The 15,056-nt window shown below is 41.7% G+C and overlaps 1 protein-coding gene across 2 annotated transcripts; it reads left to right on the forward strand.

The window, feature by feature from the left end:
- Positions 1-2,927: 2,927 nt before the first annotated feature.
- On the forward strand, positions 2,928-13,840 carry COX5A (cytochrome c oxidase subunit 5A). Of its 2 annotated transcripts, XM_007118248.2 has the most exons (6): positions 2,928-3,115; positions 4,436-4,576; positions 7,590-7,706; positions 9,469-9,590; positions 11,245-11,367; positions 13,675-13,840. In XM_007118248.2, exons 1-5 carry the CDS (start codon positions 3,010-3,012, stop codon positions 11,356-11,358), a joined length of 600 nt encoding a protein of 199 aa, XP_007118310.1. In that variant the 5' UTR covers positions 2,928-3,009; the 3' UTR covers positions 11,359-11,367; positions 13,675-13,840. The 2 variants fall into 2 exon arrangements, with proteins under 2 accessions (XP_007118310.1, XP_007118314.1); XM_007118252.3 differs by lacking the exon at positions 4,436-4,576 and having other exon boundaries at positions 2,930-3,115.
- The last annotated feature ends 1,216 nt before the right edge of the window (positions 13,841-15,056 follow it).

The raw sequence follows: 15,056 nt of genomic DNA on the forward strand, positions 1-15,056 counted from the left end.
GGAGGGTCCATGTGGTAAGGCCCTGAGGGTGGACTCTAGGAGCTGAGAGTGATCCTTGGCTGACAGCAAGAAAAAAATGGGGACTCTGTCCTACCACTGTAAGGAACTAATTCTGCCAACAACCTAAACAAGCTTGGAAGAGGACTCTGAGCTCCAGATGAGACTACAGTCCAGGCTGACATCTTTTTTTTTTTTTTTTTTGTGGTACGCGGGCCTCTCCTGTTGCGGAGCACAGGCTCTGGATGCGTAGGATCAGGGGCCATGGCTCACGGGCCCAGCCGCTCCGCGGCATGTGGGATCTTCCCGGACCGGGGTATGAACCCGAATCCCCTGCTTCGGCAGGCAGACTCCCAACCACTGTGCCACCAGGGAAGCCCCTGGCTGACATCTTGATTTCAGTCTTGTCAGAAGACCCTGAGTAGAAAACAAGTTATGCTATGAAGGCATATCTGACCTACAGAAACTGGGAAATAATAAATGGATATTGTTTTAAGCTGCTTAGTTTGTGGTAAATTGGTATGCAGCAATAAAAATAAACTAAAACAGGTGATGAGGGCTTAGAACTGCCCTCAAAGTAGCAGGGGATTCAGAATTTGCTGGGAAGCCAGCAAAGCCTACCTTTATGGGTGGTGGGGAAAGAAAATTTCTGGAGTCAGACAAAACTGGCCTCAAATCTAAGCACTACTATTTATCAGCTGTGTGATTCTTGGGCAATGTCCTCTGAGTCTATTTCTTCATCCATAAAATAGGGATAAATACTTATCTCACAACAATGTTATAAGGCTTAGATGGGATAATAAATAGTTTGTAGCATGCAGTGGCACATAATAAATTATGGTCATAATTGTTTCTGAAAACAACAACAACAAAAATACACAACACTCCTGTAGCCAATCTAAGGTCCTGTAGGCCAAGTGGAGAGACTGACAGCAGAGACCAGTTGGGATTCAGTTGCCATATTCCCCAGTGGGTTTTTTGTTTTGTTTTGTTGTTTTGGCTGCGCAAGGCTTCAGGGATCTTAGTTCCCCCACCAGGGACTGAACCCAGGCCATGACAGTGAAAGCACCGAGTCCTAACCACTGGACTGCTACGGAACTCCCAGCCCAGTGCTTTCTTTCTTTCTTTTTCAAGTTTTTATAGTGTTTTGTTTTCTTTTTTAATTCTTATTGGAGTACAGTTGATTTACAGTGTTGTGTTAGCTTCTGCTGCACAGCAAAGTGAATCAGTAACACACATACATATACCCACTTCTTTCTAGATTCTTTTCCCAGTGCATTCTTTTTTTTTTTTTTTTTTTTTTGCGTTACGCGGGCCTCTCACTGTTGTGGCCTCTCCCGTTGCGGAGCACAGGTTCCGGACGCGCAGGCTCAGTGGCCATGGCTCACGGGCCCAGCTGCTCCGTGGCATGTGGGATCCTCCCGGACCGGGGCACAAACCCGTATCCCCTGCAACGGCAGGCGGACTCTCAACTACTGCGCCACAAGGGAAGCCCCTCCCAGTGCTTTCTTAATTATGGGAGACCTGACCTCATCCTGAGCTTCCAGCTCATGGAGATTTGATGAATATTAAAATCAAAGAGGTGAAACCTTCCCCAGGTGTCCTTTCTTATTTTTAAAAATAAATTTATTTATTTATTTATTTATTTTTGGCTGCATTGGGTCTTCGTTACTATGTACAGGCTTTCTCTAGTTGTGGCAAGCGGGGGCTACTCTTCGTTGCGGTGCGCGGGCTTCTCATTGCGGTGGCTTCTCTTGTTGCGGAGCACAGGCTCTAGGCACGCGGGATTCAGTAGTTGTGGCATGTGGGCTCAGTAGTTGTGGCTCGCGGGCTCTAGAGCACAGAGCTCAGTAGCTGTGGCGCAGGGGCTTAGTTGCTCTACAGCATGTGGGATCTTCCCTGACCAGGGATCGAACCCATGTCCCCTGCATTGGCAGGCAGATTCTGAACCACTGGGTCACCAGGGAAGCCCCCCCCATGGTGTCCTTTCGTTAGGTTGGTGGGAGAAGTTGAGGACAGGTGCTTTGAAAAAAAAGCTTTTTTATCATTTTCCCAGCCAGGTTCATACCCCCTAAAGCACTGCTAGGTAGGAAACAGAGAAAGGCCAATACTGACACCCTGGAGACAGGGCCTAGAGTCAGGAAGTGGAGACTGAATGTCCATCTTTTCTTTCCTCAGATCCAGGGATAGAGAATGAGGGATAACAAGAGATAATGAGACTTGTCTCATTAACTCCTTGTGGCACCGAGATAATTCAGGCCTGGAGAATGTGGTCTCACTGCCCAGGAGCTCAAGGTCAGAATGCAGTTAGTGAAGCCACATTAGATGTTAAGAGTCTTGGAACTTAATCAACCGCCTCCTGTAGGGACTTGGGGAGGGCCTTTCACCAGAAATATCCAGGTGAGTCCTGGAACTGGGGATTAGGTGAAAAGAGCCTCGATTGCCAGCAAGGAATCTAATTTCTGAGCCCGTTTCCTCCTCTGTAACGTCAGGTGGGCGGACTCATTTTTTGAATGCTTGCGGGTTTGTGGTATAAGAATAGTTACTAATAGGGTCCCTTATAGGTAAGCAGTCGTTCTGTCCCACTCGTTCTCTTATTGTAGGCTCAAACAGGGGGGTAAAGCAAAGAAGGTATTTTTATAATAATTTGTCGTTGTTATTGTTATTGTTCCCATGTTGAGGTGCTAGAGTCGCCTCCCGAGCCAGACTTGAACCACGCTACGGTCCACTGACGGTTCTTCGCCTTCTTCCTTCCATCCCCGCTCCACGATCGCCACTGCAGTCCACGGGACCAGCGAGCCGGCGGAGAGGGGCCGAAATAAATTGTCCTGAGCGCGCCGCCGTAGCCCGCCCGAGGCCGCATGGTGCCCTCTTCCGCCAAGGCGCGAGCGCCGCAGTGGGCGGGCCCTCACGCTCCGCCCGCCGTGCGTCGGTGCGTGAGTCCGGCCCCCACGAGCTCGCGAGCGGTCTTGAGCTCACACCCGGCTTCTCCTGCGCGCCGCCATCACCGTCATGCTAGGCGCCGCTGTCCGCCGCTGCTCGGTAGCAGCAGCCGCAGTCGCCCGGACCAGCCCTCGAGGCCTCCTGCACCCCACTCCGGCCCCCGGCCCCACCGCCGGTAAGGCCCCCGCCTGCCACTGTCCGCGCCCGCGTGTCCTTGCGGTGACCTGGGCCCCCGCTGCCACGCGAGGGCAGGCTCGCCCAGAGGCCTAGCTCCTGCCCTGCGGGCCGGCCGCCGAACCTGGTGACCGCTGGCCGTTCTCTCCGCCGCCTCGAGTTCTGGAGGACTCGAGGGTGCGCCCCCGGGGCCTCCCTCGGCGCGACTTCCTGGTGCGGGCATCGCGGACGGGTCAAGTGTGGACCTGCTTTGGGCGCCAAGGAGGGGGCGCAGCGCACCTCCAGCGCCCACCGAACCCCTTCGGTCCCCGGGCCGTGACCTTGCCCCGGCGCTGACCCCGCGGCCACCTGACTGGGAGTGGCCACCGCCGGCCTGCAGCGCTTCGGCGAAGGTGACATTGAGCTCAGGGTAGGGGCGGGGGGGGGTGGTCCCTCCGGGGACCCCGGCACCGCCGCCCCCAGCGTCTTCCGAGAATGCGTTATACTTCCGTGTGGAACGCAGTATAGTCGTTTCATCCGACATTTCTCGATTAGCGTTTTGTCTGTCACTTTCTCAGACCGTTTTGTTATTTTTAGAGACTGCTTTGCCACGTTCTAATTCTTCCATTTTTACGATAGATCGACGTGTGTGGTTGTTTCCTGAGGTCTGGAAGAAAGCCTGACTGTTGATAGGTCTTATGATAAGAATATTACTCTTTCGAAAATTGGGTACCACAGACCCAGGAATACTGGCTTCTACAAACATGGGGAAGCATTATTTTTGGCTTCCGGTTAGAAGCCTGATTGTTGGAGTATGAGATGGTCTGCTGATTGCTGTCTCTTATTTTGCCTTCCCCTTATATGTGTTCCGGGAAACTTTGTGTCCAGCACGGAACTTTTAATTATTGTAACTGCACTTTGATTTTGGTCCATGATGGTAGTATATGCGACATTATGAAATTTGGCCCCTAAGCATGCATATTTAAACATGTGAACTCAAACTCTTAGTAAGTTTGGACATAGTGATTTATCTTCTAGGCACTCTAGTCACCCTCTTTAGTATAATTCATAAAAAGCTTTATTTTAGGTGTTGTCCTGTAAACCTAAATATTTGCCACAAGGAGGCAGTCTTGGTTACATTTGTGTCAGCTACTTTCTAGCTGTGTGACCATGGACTTATTAATTAAACCTTAAGACTCAGTTGCCTCATCTGTAAAATTGGGATAATATTTAGTAGTTGTGAGGTTTAACTGAGATAATGTAACTCTTAGCACCTTTCCTGGCACAAATGCTTAATACATATTTGCTTTTTTATAGTGCATTTCATTTTTGCATATTATAGGTGAGGTTTGTTATCATTATGAGATGAAGAGGTTTTATGCAATTAAAAGTCAGAAAGGACTAAGATTCTTGGATGAGGCTATCCAAGGTCAAGTGAAAGAGCTCTGGAGGGGTTACCCGAGGGGCCTCAAGTTTGCTGTAGGTAAGTAGCAACCCAAATTCCATATTTGGTCCCAGGAGAAGTCTCCAACTTGTAACAGAATTGTTTTCCAGTAACTGCTGAATTAGATAATTAAATGTTTTGAATAATGGTTAGATTCTCTAGTCAACCGTTAAAAGTTACACAATCCTGGCACCTGTCCTTACCCTGATAGCTCTGAAAAGGTGGGTGGAGTTTCCGCTTTTCCTTTCTTGGTGCAGGGCTAAATTTAAGTAGCACTTTTTATTACCTTCCAACCTTTTCTGCACCACTCCCACATTCATAGATTTCCAGCCTTTGGACCCCAAGGTTCATGACTGCTCATAAGCCTTACACCTCTGTAGCCTTGCCTTTGAGCTTGTTCATGTACCCTCTACATTATTCACTTCTTGCCATTACTCCTAGAATCACCACCACCAAAATGTCCATTCTCTGAGCCTTGTCTGAGCTGATTAGTTACTGAAGGGGATTAATGAGCCCCTTAATTTTTCTAAATATATTGTTAGCCCTTTTTTAAAAAAAGATTGCTTAACCGAATGCCAGAAAGCAGTGTTAGAAATAGATTTTTAGATTGTAGCCCTAGAAATGTCCCAATTTTTTACAGCTGCTTCCCTTTTCCTACTCTGGAATCTTTAGTTTATATAAAAGCCCTGAGTAATTGTTTTCCAAAATAATTTACCATACAAGCCTCAAAACTAGGTGGAAATGCTGTACTTAAGTAGGGGTGGTGTGGGGGAGGGAAAAGATGCCTATATAGTTTACCTAAAAATCAAAATGTTAAGCATGTCCATAATAACTACAAGAATAGATCCTGCTCTACCCATTACTGGAATTAGGAATTTAATTTAAACCATGTGGGAGAGTATGTTTTTCCCAACCTGGATGCTATGTGTGTTCCCAGTGCTTGCTTGGTATTTAAATACTTGTCTCGTACAGGGTTTTTGATTTTTGTTTTTGAATACAACCAGTTTGTAATTTGGGACTCTCAGAAGGAAAGTGAACAAATTGTCGAAGGTGATCCATTGATCTCCCTGTTTAGGATTTGTAGTTGCTAGCCATCTTTTTCATAGTTAGAAAACAAAACAAAGCCACGGTTATCCAGTGAAATCCATGCCCATGCCCAGCAGTGAGCAAAAGAAATTTGTTATCATGAAATGCTTTTCTGGGTGGTTGGAGAGAATTATGTACTTCATTTTTCTTGGATAAATACTTAGAAGTGGAATTACTGGGTATGGTAGGTGTGTATTTAACTTGATAAGGAACTGGTAAACAGTTTATACTTCGATTATATACTTGCACTTTAAGTATTCTGCTAGGGATAACTTTAGTTTTTAAAAAAAAGTAGTTTACAAATTTTTGGTAACAGTGGGCTAAAGCGTTATTTTTGGTATGTTAAGCCTTTAAAAATAACTAGAGGGGCCTCCCTGGTGGCGCAGTAGTTGAGAGTCCGCCTGCTGATGCAGGGGACACGGGTTCGTGCCCCAGTCCGGGAAGATCCCACATGCCGTGGAGCAGCTGGGCCTGTGAGCCATGGCCGCTGAGCCTGCGTGTCCGGAGCCTGTGCTCCGTAACGGGAGAGGCCACAACAGTGAGAGGCCCGCATACCGCAAAAAAAACCAAAAAAACAAAAACTAGAAATTATACCAAGCTTGTCTAATTCATATAACAAGAAATGCAATTTGAAGAATGTTTTATTTCTAAAACTTAGGATTTCCATAAATAGAAGATCAATTAAGACATTTCTAGATAAGGATTAATGTAAAGCTACCATTCATTGAGTACCTATGTACAAGGTACTAAACCCTGGGCAAAGTGTTACCTTGCTTTCATTTTTAATCATCATACTCTGCTAAGGTAGTGGTATCCTCATTTTATACATGAGGAATATAAAACTTGAGTTAATTTTACCAGGGCCAAACAGTGGGAGAGTGAAGAGCCTAGAAGCATCTGACCACTAGGCTCTGCTGCCTCCTAAAACCCAAAGGTAAAAATGCCTTCTCCCACCTTCTGCTCCATTAAGAGGCTGTTTAGATAGACTTCAGATTTCTTAACTCCCAATTCACTGTCCATTTGATAGGCAGAAACTAAAAATGGAAAGGCTTTTCATATGGTACTAGAAAGGGTGTATTGATTGAGAGCAGAATACTAAGTGTTTCCTATTTTCATTATAGTGTTATATTAATAAATCTCACTTCTTAGAAATCTAATAAAACTTTTTTCCATTGGGTGTAAGTCACTTTTTTAATTAGAATTTTCAAGGAGGGGGCTGTAGTTTGATAAAACAATTTTTAAATTACCATTGCTTTGTCAGGATGTATAATTTATTTTGGGATATAATTTAATGGAGAGCATAAGTTTTTTTTTAAATTTATCAAGAAAGTGTATCTTATAAATTTGCTTAAGAACTAGAATGGACATTGTTTTTTTTTATTTTTGGCCGCACCGAGTGGCTTGTGGGATCTTCGTTCCCCGACCAGGGATTGAACCCGGGCCCTCGACAGTGAAAGTGCAGAGTCCTAAGTACTGGACCGCCAGGGAATTCCTAAGAATGGACATTATTTTAAATTAAGAATTAATAATTGCTTATGATAAAAATAAGTGTATAAAGAAATAAAGTTTTTCCTTCCAAAGATAACTGCTGTTAACAATTACATGCCAGCATTACACATTAGTGGGATAAAAGCATAAACATACATACATAGTACTTTTTGTTCTACTTACTTTAATGTGCTTAATTTTTAAGATTTTTTTCAAATCAGTACATAAGATTTGTTTCATTTGACCTGCTGAATAATTTCCCTACCATGACATACGTAGCTGATTCAAAACTTCATGCATTGAGTGTATTTAATACCACTGAGCTGTACATTTAGAAATGGTTAAGATGGTAAATTTTATGTTATGTGTATTTTAAGACACACCAAAAAAAAGAAAAAGACAAAAAACTTTATGTATTGGCAAGATATGTCAAGTACTACTTCTATACATTGAAGTTTTTGCTTTCTCTCCCCTATAGCTATCCAGTCAATTCGCTGCTACTCCCATGGGTCACATGAGACAGATGAGGAGTTTGATGCTCGCTGGGTGACATACTTCAATAAGCCAGATATTGATGCTTGGGAATTGCGTAAAGGTAATTGGTACATAGGCATATGTGTCTGTTTTAGTATAGAGTTATGAACTTCTGTGTAGTCTTCCACTACTTTGTTGAAAGTAACTACAGTTAACGCTTGAAAAACTTGGGGGGTTAGGGACACCGACATACACCCCTACATAGAAAATCCACATATAACTTTACAGTTGGTCCTCTTTATCCACAGTTATGTGTCCAAGGTTCTCCATCTACGGATTCAGCCAACTTCAGATCATGTAGCACTGTAGTATTTATTGAAAAAAATCCATGTGTAAGTGGGCCTGTACAGTTCAAACCCATGTTGTTTCAAGGGTCAACTGTATTTTGAAAACATGTATCATGCAAACTGGGTATTGTTATGCATCTTGCAATTAGGAAAGTTTATAGTTTCCAGAGTAAGTATTTCCTATAAAGCAGGGTTTTAAAGGAGGCACAGTTGACATTTTGGGCCAGACAGTTCTTTGTTGCAAGGGCTGTCCTTTGCATTGTAGGATATTTAGCAGCATCCTTGGTTTCTACACACTAGATGCCAACACCCTCACACACTCCCAGTTGTGACAACTAAAAATGTCTCCTGGGGGACAAAATCATCACTGCTATAATGATAGGCCAGGGTGAACAAGATTTAACAGTTGTGTAATTTTTAGATAATTTACGCAAGTAGTCATTTGGTTCCCTTCCCCGCTTGGTAATAGTTTGGGATTTTTGTTATTTTTATTCTCAGTTATGATTTGTCTTGCCCTGAATAAGTGTCCGATCTGAATAAGCTAGAACTTGTTTATCCTAAATTTGTAAGTACACATTTAACATAAGTAAGTAGCATTAATAATAACCAGGCTAGTAGATAACTAATTTTAAGTGTAAGAAGTTTATCTCAGACCAAGAGTTCATTCTCTATGACTATATTCTAGCATTGTAGTCACTGGTGTCCTTTGTTTAAATATTTTAAAATAAATAAAAGCAAGAAACCTAAGTGCTTCATACTTCTCTGCAGCAATGTAATGACACCATTTTGCTGCAGCTGGGGAAATTCTTATTGGATAATCTTGAGTAGAAGTAATGAAAAGAACAGCAGTTCTGCATTCCCATTAAGAGAATCTTAAATTTTTTGATGTATCATTTTGTGCCGAGCCAAAAGTAATCATGCCCAGTCATTTTCTGGTTGAATGTTTGTGACTGTGTGCTAATGGCTCTCTGTATCTCCTAATGTCCTCATTTGGGCTTCATTACCTCTCCTTAAGCATTTCTCTGGTTGTTTTTAGATTATTTTCCAATGAGATCTATTTTAAAGCAATCAAAGTACTACATCATACTAAGAGTTAAAGATATAAGTTGAAAATGGCCCTCTTGTTTGAAAAGAAACCAGCTACTTTTGAAAATAGGGTTTGCATTTAAGAAAACTCTTAAGGTTTTTTTCCTTCCGTCTGCATGCTACTGCATAGTTCTTTTCACTAACTCACAGTGGAAGATCCACTATGATCTCATTATCTAGAATATTTTATTTTCGGCTGCGCCATGCAGCTTACAGGATCTTAGTTCCCCAGCCAGGGATGGAACCCAGGACCCTGGCAGTGGACCTGTTGAGTCCTAACCAGTCCTCCCTAGCCAGGGAATTCCCAATTATCTCATTTTAGAGATAAGAGAATAGAGGCTCAAACAGACAAGATCACATGTCTATGGTTCGATAAAAATACAGATAACTAAATCATAGTTTAAGTGAGGATATTCCAGGTTGATATGACCCCTCTTTTTAATTTGACAGGGATGAACACCCTTGTTGGCTATGATCTGGTTCCAGAACCCAAAATCATTGATGCTGCTTTGCGGGCATGCAGACGCTTAAATGATTTTGCTAGCGCAGTTCGCATCCTAGAGGTTGTTAAGGTCAGTAAAATAAAAATGCTAAAGTTGTTTTGGAAGTAGGTGGACTATTGATTAGGTATTAGCATATTCTGTGTTTTTGAATTTGTTAAAATGCCTAAAATTAGTTTTTATATAGCTAGAGGGAATGTACATTGTGGTTAGTCTTTTTGGAGGGTGGTTTGGTAGAATTTATTCATAGACTTAAAAATTATGCTTGATACCCATTTGTTCAGCAATCCCATTTGAGAATTTACCTTAAGGAAATAATTAAGAATGTACAGTTTATCTTTGTGCTGTTTGTGATATGAAATTAAATGTTGCTAGTGGTTTCTTAAGGTGGGACTTCCCAGAAGAGGTTATTATTAATGTTGTAGACATGTGTTTAACATTAAAGATATTCATAGTATATTAACTGAAGGAAATTATGAAATAATTTTTGCAATGTATGACCCCATTTTATTAAAAAGTATAGAGAGAATGATCAAAATGTAAGAGGATATATACTTATTCTCCTCTTATTTGATTATAGTTTCTAATTTTTCTGTAATGAACAAATTAATGCATGGAATTTTAAATAAGAATTTTATAATTTAGCAAATACAGCTAAGGGACCTAGAATTTGTTAAAGACAGAAGAGTAATAGCTTGGCGCTGTCTTAGTTAGTCCATTTGACTTTTTCAATATTTGTCCCTGAGGAACAAATATTATGACAATATAGGTGTGATCGTATGTTACGGCGAGTATTCATCAAAACTCTCTTGCTTTGGAAATAAGTATTCTCTAAGTGTGGCTGTCCGTGAAAACACATTGTGTTCTATGAGAAAGAAATTCAAGGTCTGTAAGAGGGAAAATATGATATTACTTTATCTAAAATGGGTAAGATAATTAAGGGTTCTGTAGGCTGTCAATCCATTCAGCACCAGTAGCTAATTCAGTTAGGGTCTCAAATTGAGGCAAATCAAAAAACTTTTTTCTGTGATAATTTAATTATTACTGTTGCCTGCTAGGCATGTTTAATTGCCTTCACAAAATTCTGTCATCACCACCTTCTTTTCCAGTAACTCAAGGCTTTAAAATGTTTTTTCCTTTGGGTTTAGTCCAGTTGTCTTAGTTAGTCTCCAGGTGTCTTAAAAACCTACCTTGAATAGTGCCTATATAAGTTGCTGTCTTGCTTTGTTTTGTTTTTTATTTTTGGCTGCATTGGGTCTTCGTTGCTGCGTGTGGGATTTCTCTAGTTGTGGCAAGTGGGGGCTACTCTTCGTCGAGGTGCGCTGGCTTCTCATTGCAGTGGCTTCTATTGTTGCAGAGCACAGGCTCTAGGTGCGCGGGCTTCAGTAGTTGTGACACTCAGGCTCATCACTTGTGGCTCGCGGGCTCTAGAGCACAGCCTCAGTTGTTGTGGCACATGGGCTTATTTGCTCCACGGCATGTGAGATCTTCCTGGACCAGGGCTCAAACCTGTGTCCCCTGCATTAGCAGGCGGATTCTTAACCACTGCACCACCAGGGAAGTCCCAAGTTGCTGTCTTTTTTGAACAAATATGTTAACTTAAAAGTAGGTGACTTGTATTCTCTGCTACTAGCCTCTGCATATGTGATTAAAAGCATTTTCAAGTTCATTTTGTTAATAGAGACAGCTTTTCAGAGCTAAATGTGACTATTTTCTTTGCCATCAGGACAAAGCAGGACCTCATAAGGAAATCTACCCCTATGTCATCCAGGAACTTAGACCAACTTTAAATGAACTGGGAATCTCCACTCCAGAGGAACTGGGCCTTGACAAAGTGTAAACCCCATGGGTAAGCTACATACCTGAAAAAGGCAGGAAAGAATCCAGGGAGGGGTGAGTGATTGGCATTTCAGTATTCTCAGAGTAAGACCTTTTTGTGGCCTTGTTAGAGGCTATGAGCTTAGAGATTGAGAGAGTACCTATGATGATTAATTTAAGGAGCTAGAATTGTTGTTTCTAGTTGTCATAATTATTCTTTTACTAGCATAAAGGCAAGTAAAAGCTTTATTTTAAAAGCTACATAAAATATTTCAAGCATAATGAATAGCATAGGGAATAAGTGTAACCACACCCAGATTTTGAGATATTATTATTTTTGCCATGTGTGCTTTAGTTTTCCCCCTCCCCCAAGAAATGAGAGGTTTCACATAGAGTTGAAGCCCTCTCTGTACCTCTTCCCTAATTCCAGCCCTTTAACCTCCCCCAACTAAAGGTACTCTACTACATAGAAGGTGTTCATCATGCATGCTTTTATACATCTGTTTATTTTTAATAGCAGGGTTTTATTGATTTGATGATTGTGTTTTTGTGTGCCCAAGTTGGAATATGATAGTTAAGTAATATTCATTGATAATAAAAGCTTATTTGATACCTTGTCCTCTATGGAAAGACAGATTAGGTAATAAAACAAGCCACAGGTTTGCCTGGGTAGTGAGCAGTATGCAGAAAATCCTTTGTAAAACAGAAAATATATAAGTAAAAAGTCATATATTTATTTTATTTAACAAACACACATAGTGTATATAACTCTTACTATGTGTCAGGTACTGTTTTATGAGCTTTATAAGTATTAACTCATTTAATCCTCAAACAGTCCTGTGAGGTACTTACTATTATTATAATTATTCCCATTTTACTATTTTACTGATGAGGAAACTGAGGCACATTGTCCAAGGTCATACAACTAGTAGAGGAACCCACATTTAAACCCAGGCAGTCTGGCTCCAGAGTCCGTTGCTTTTACTCTGCCACACATCCTTTGCATTGCAGTACTGAGGCATTTACTAGGCCATACTCTTACTTCTCAGAGGTAAATGATGAGGCTTAAATAGAGGATTTGCTTCCTAAGAGTAAGAAGAAGTTTATTTTTAAAAGATGGAACTAAACTGTCTTATAAAAGTTTCAGTAAAAGTGGACCCCAAATTATTTAAAGAGCTGGTATCAGACTCCTCACAAGATCAAGAGCCGGGTTAGGATACCATTAGTGAACATCTAATTTCACACCTAATAAGCACTTATTTAAAAATCAGGGCTTCCCTGGTGGCGCAGTGGTTCGAGCCCTGGTTCGGGAATATCCCACATGCCGTGGAGCAACTAAGCCCATGCACCACAACTACTGAGCCTGCGCTCTAGAGCCTGCAAGCCACAACTACTGAAGCCCACGCACCTAGAGCCCATGCTCTGCAACAAGGGAAGCCACTGCAGAGAGAAGCGTGCACCATAATGAAGAGTGGCCCCTGCTCGCTGCAGCTAGGGAAAGCCCATGCACAGCAACAAAGACCCAGCGCAAATGGATGAAGAAGATGTGGCACCTGTATACGATGGAATATTACTCAGTCATAAAAAGAAACGAAATTGAGTTATTTTTAGTGAGGTGGATGGACCTAGAGTCTGTCATACAGAGTGAAGTAAGTCAGAAAGAAAAACAAATACCGTATGCTAACACATATATATGGAATCTAACAAAAAAAAAAAAACAAAGACCCAACACAGCCAATAAATAAATTAATTAAATGAAATGAAATTTTAAAAAAATCTTAGAACTCAAAAAGAATCCCTACATTCAATCTTCCTGCTGACAAAGTGAGCAGAAAATGCCTGAGGTTTTGTAATCCAATTTTGAGGTCTCTTTTCACAGCTTGCTTTAGAGCAGGAGTCTTAATTTTATCTTTGTCCACCCCTATACCACTACCACCTCCTCCTCCTCCCTGAAGCCAGATAGCACATCTTTGTAAAACGTGGAAAGGCTTTCATTTATCAAGTATTATTCCAAGGAGTCCAGAAGATCTTTGTTATGTAGGATATTTTGTAGCTGCAGTAACACTGTATTCTTTTACTTAAAATTATTTTAAGAGGGCAACTCCCCAACACTTTTCTGATTGGAAAAGAAGACTACTCCAATAATTACTGGGTGTATGACAACAAAAAACTAAGCAGTTAGTACCTGGTGTGTTGATTGCAGGCAGGATTAAGTAAGAGCCAGAAGAGACTACACAGAGACAGTGATTTTCTTGGGCTGTTGTTCTAAAGGTTATTTTCAGTAAGATTTCTACCTTTTCTTTATTTCCTAGCTAATTTTTCATGTTTTCTCTTACAGATGGGCTTCCTAAGGATTTATTGATAATGCTACTTGATTGTAAACAATCACCTGGAAATACTGATGAAAACATATTACCTTATTTGAACAAGTTTTCCTTTGTTGAGTACCAAACCATGTAATGTAACTTGGACTTTAATAAAAGGGAAATGAGTTTGAACTGAAATTAGGTATTGTTTCATGTGTTTGCATTGAAAAGCAAAAAAAAAGAACTATTATAGGGTCGTTGGTTTCACTGGTTGCCGCGTTATATGCTGAGAGAACTGCTTCAATTCTCTGGAAACCACCCAACATGAAAGTCAGCTACATAAACATATTTGGGTGCACTGGCTGGTAAATTAGCTAAAAATTAAAAGTCATTTATATAGAATTTTCTTGTTGACAGGCCAGCAAGTACCCTGGACTTAGGGGATTGGATGTCCGTGAGGATAGATCAAATTGTGTACCTTCCCAATATGGGTGAAATAAAGTTTTAAAGTGGTCATTAAGATAGTCTTGAGGATGTGCTGATAATAGCCAGCCCCTTAGTGCCTCTTTCTTCCCCTACCTGTTCTTCCCTCACAGTGCAGTATTAGCCTTGGACATCGAAGACTTTGCTGGGGTAGATTTGGAGGCTTTCTGCTTAAAGAACTGAGTAAATGAGTTGTTGGTTTTTTTAAGTAATTTTATTTATTTTTTATTTATTTATTTTTTTGGCTGCATTGGGTCTTTGTTGCTGCGTGCAGGCTTTCTGTCTAGTTGCGGCCAGTGGGGGCTACTCTTCATTGCGGTGCACAGGCTTCTTATTGCTGTGGAGCACAGGCTCTAGGCGCACGGGCTTCAGTAGTTGCAGCACGTGGGCTCAGTAGTTGTGGCTCGAGGGCTCTGGCGCACGGGCTTAGTTGCTCTGCAGCATGTGGGATCTTCCTGGACCAGGGCTAGAACCCATGACCCCCGTGTTGGCAGGCGGATTCTTAACCACTGCGCCACCAGGGAAGTCCAAGTTTACTTGAGAGAATAAAATACACAAATCCTGTCTTACTCTAGAAGCCCCAAAATAGTAGAAACCAGCTGCTGGATAAAGAGGTTTTAGGTTTGAGTGACTTATAATACAGCCAGTTCAGACTGCAGCATCAGGCGAATTGGTTTAATAGTAGGTTGAAATTTAGATGTCTTCTCTCCTAAAGCCATGTAAGGAAATGTTAGTAAAATCAGTTTTCGGGGACTTGCCTGGCAGTCCATTGGTTTAGACTCCGTGCTTCCACTGCAAGGGGCATGGGTTCGATTCCTGGTCAGGGAAATAAGATCCTGCATGCCACGCAGTGTGGCCAAAAAAAGAAAAAAAAAATCAGTTTTGGTAATATTTAACACAAATGACCTTTTATAAAAGGCTGATTCCCTAC

This window comes from Physeter macrocephalus, unplaced genomic scaffold, assembly GCF_002837175.3.
Source record: "Physeter macrocephalus isolate SW-GA unplaced genomic scaffold, ASM283717v5 random_138, whole genome shotgun sequence".
Lineage (NCBI taxonomy): Eukaryota > Metazoa > Chordata > Mammalia > Artiodactyla > Physeteridae > Physeter > Physeter macrocephalus.

Coding starts and splice junctions, on each gene's coding strand:
- COX5A (XM_007118248.2), top strand. CDS start 3,010: ATGCTAGGCGCCGCTGTCCGCCGCTGCTCGGTAGCAGCAGCCGCAGTC. Junction 3,116..4,435: donor GGCCCCCGGCCCCACCGCCG/GTAAGGCCCCCG, acceptor TGCATATTATAG/GTGAGGTTTGTTATCATTAT. Junction 4,577..7,589: donor GGGCCTCAAGTTTGCTGTAG/GTAAGTAGCAAC, acceptor TCTCCCCTATAG/CTATCCAGTCAATTCGCTGC.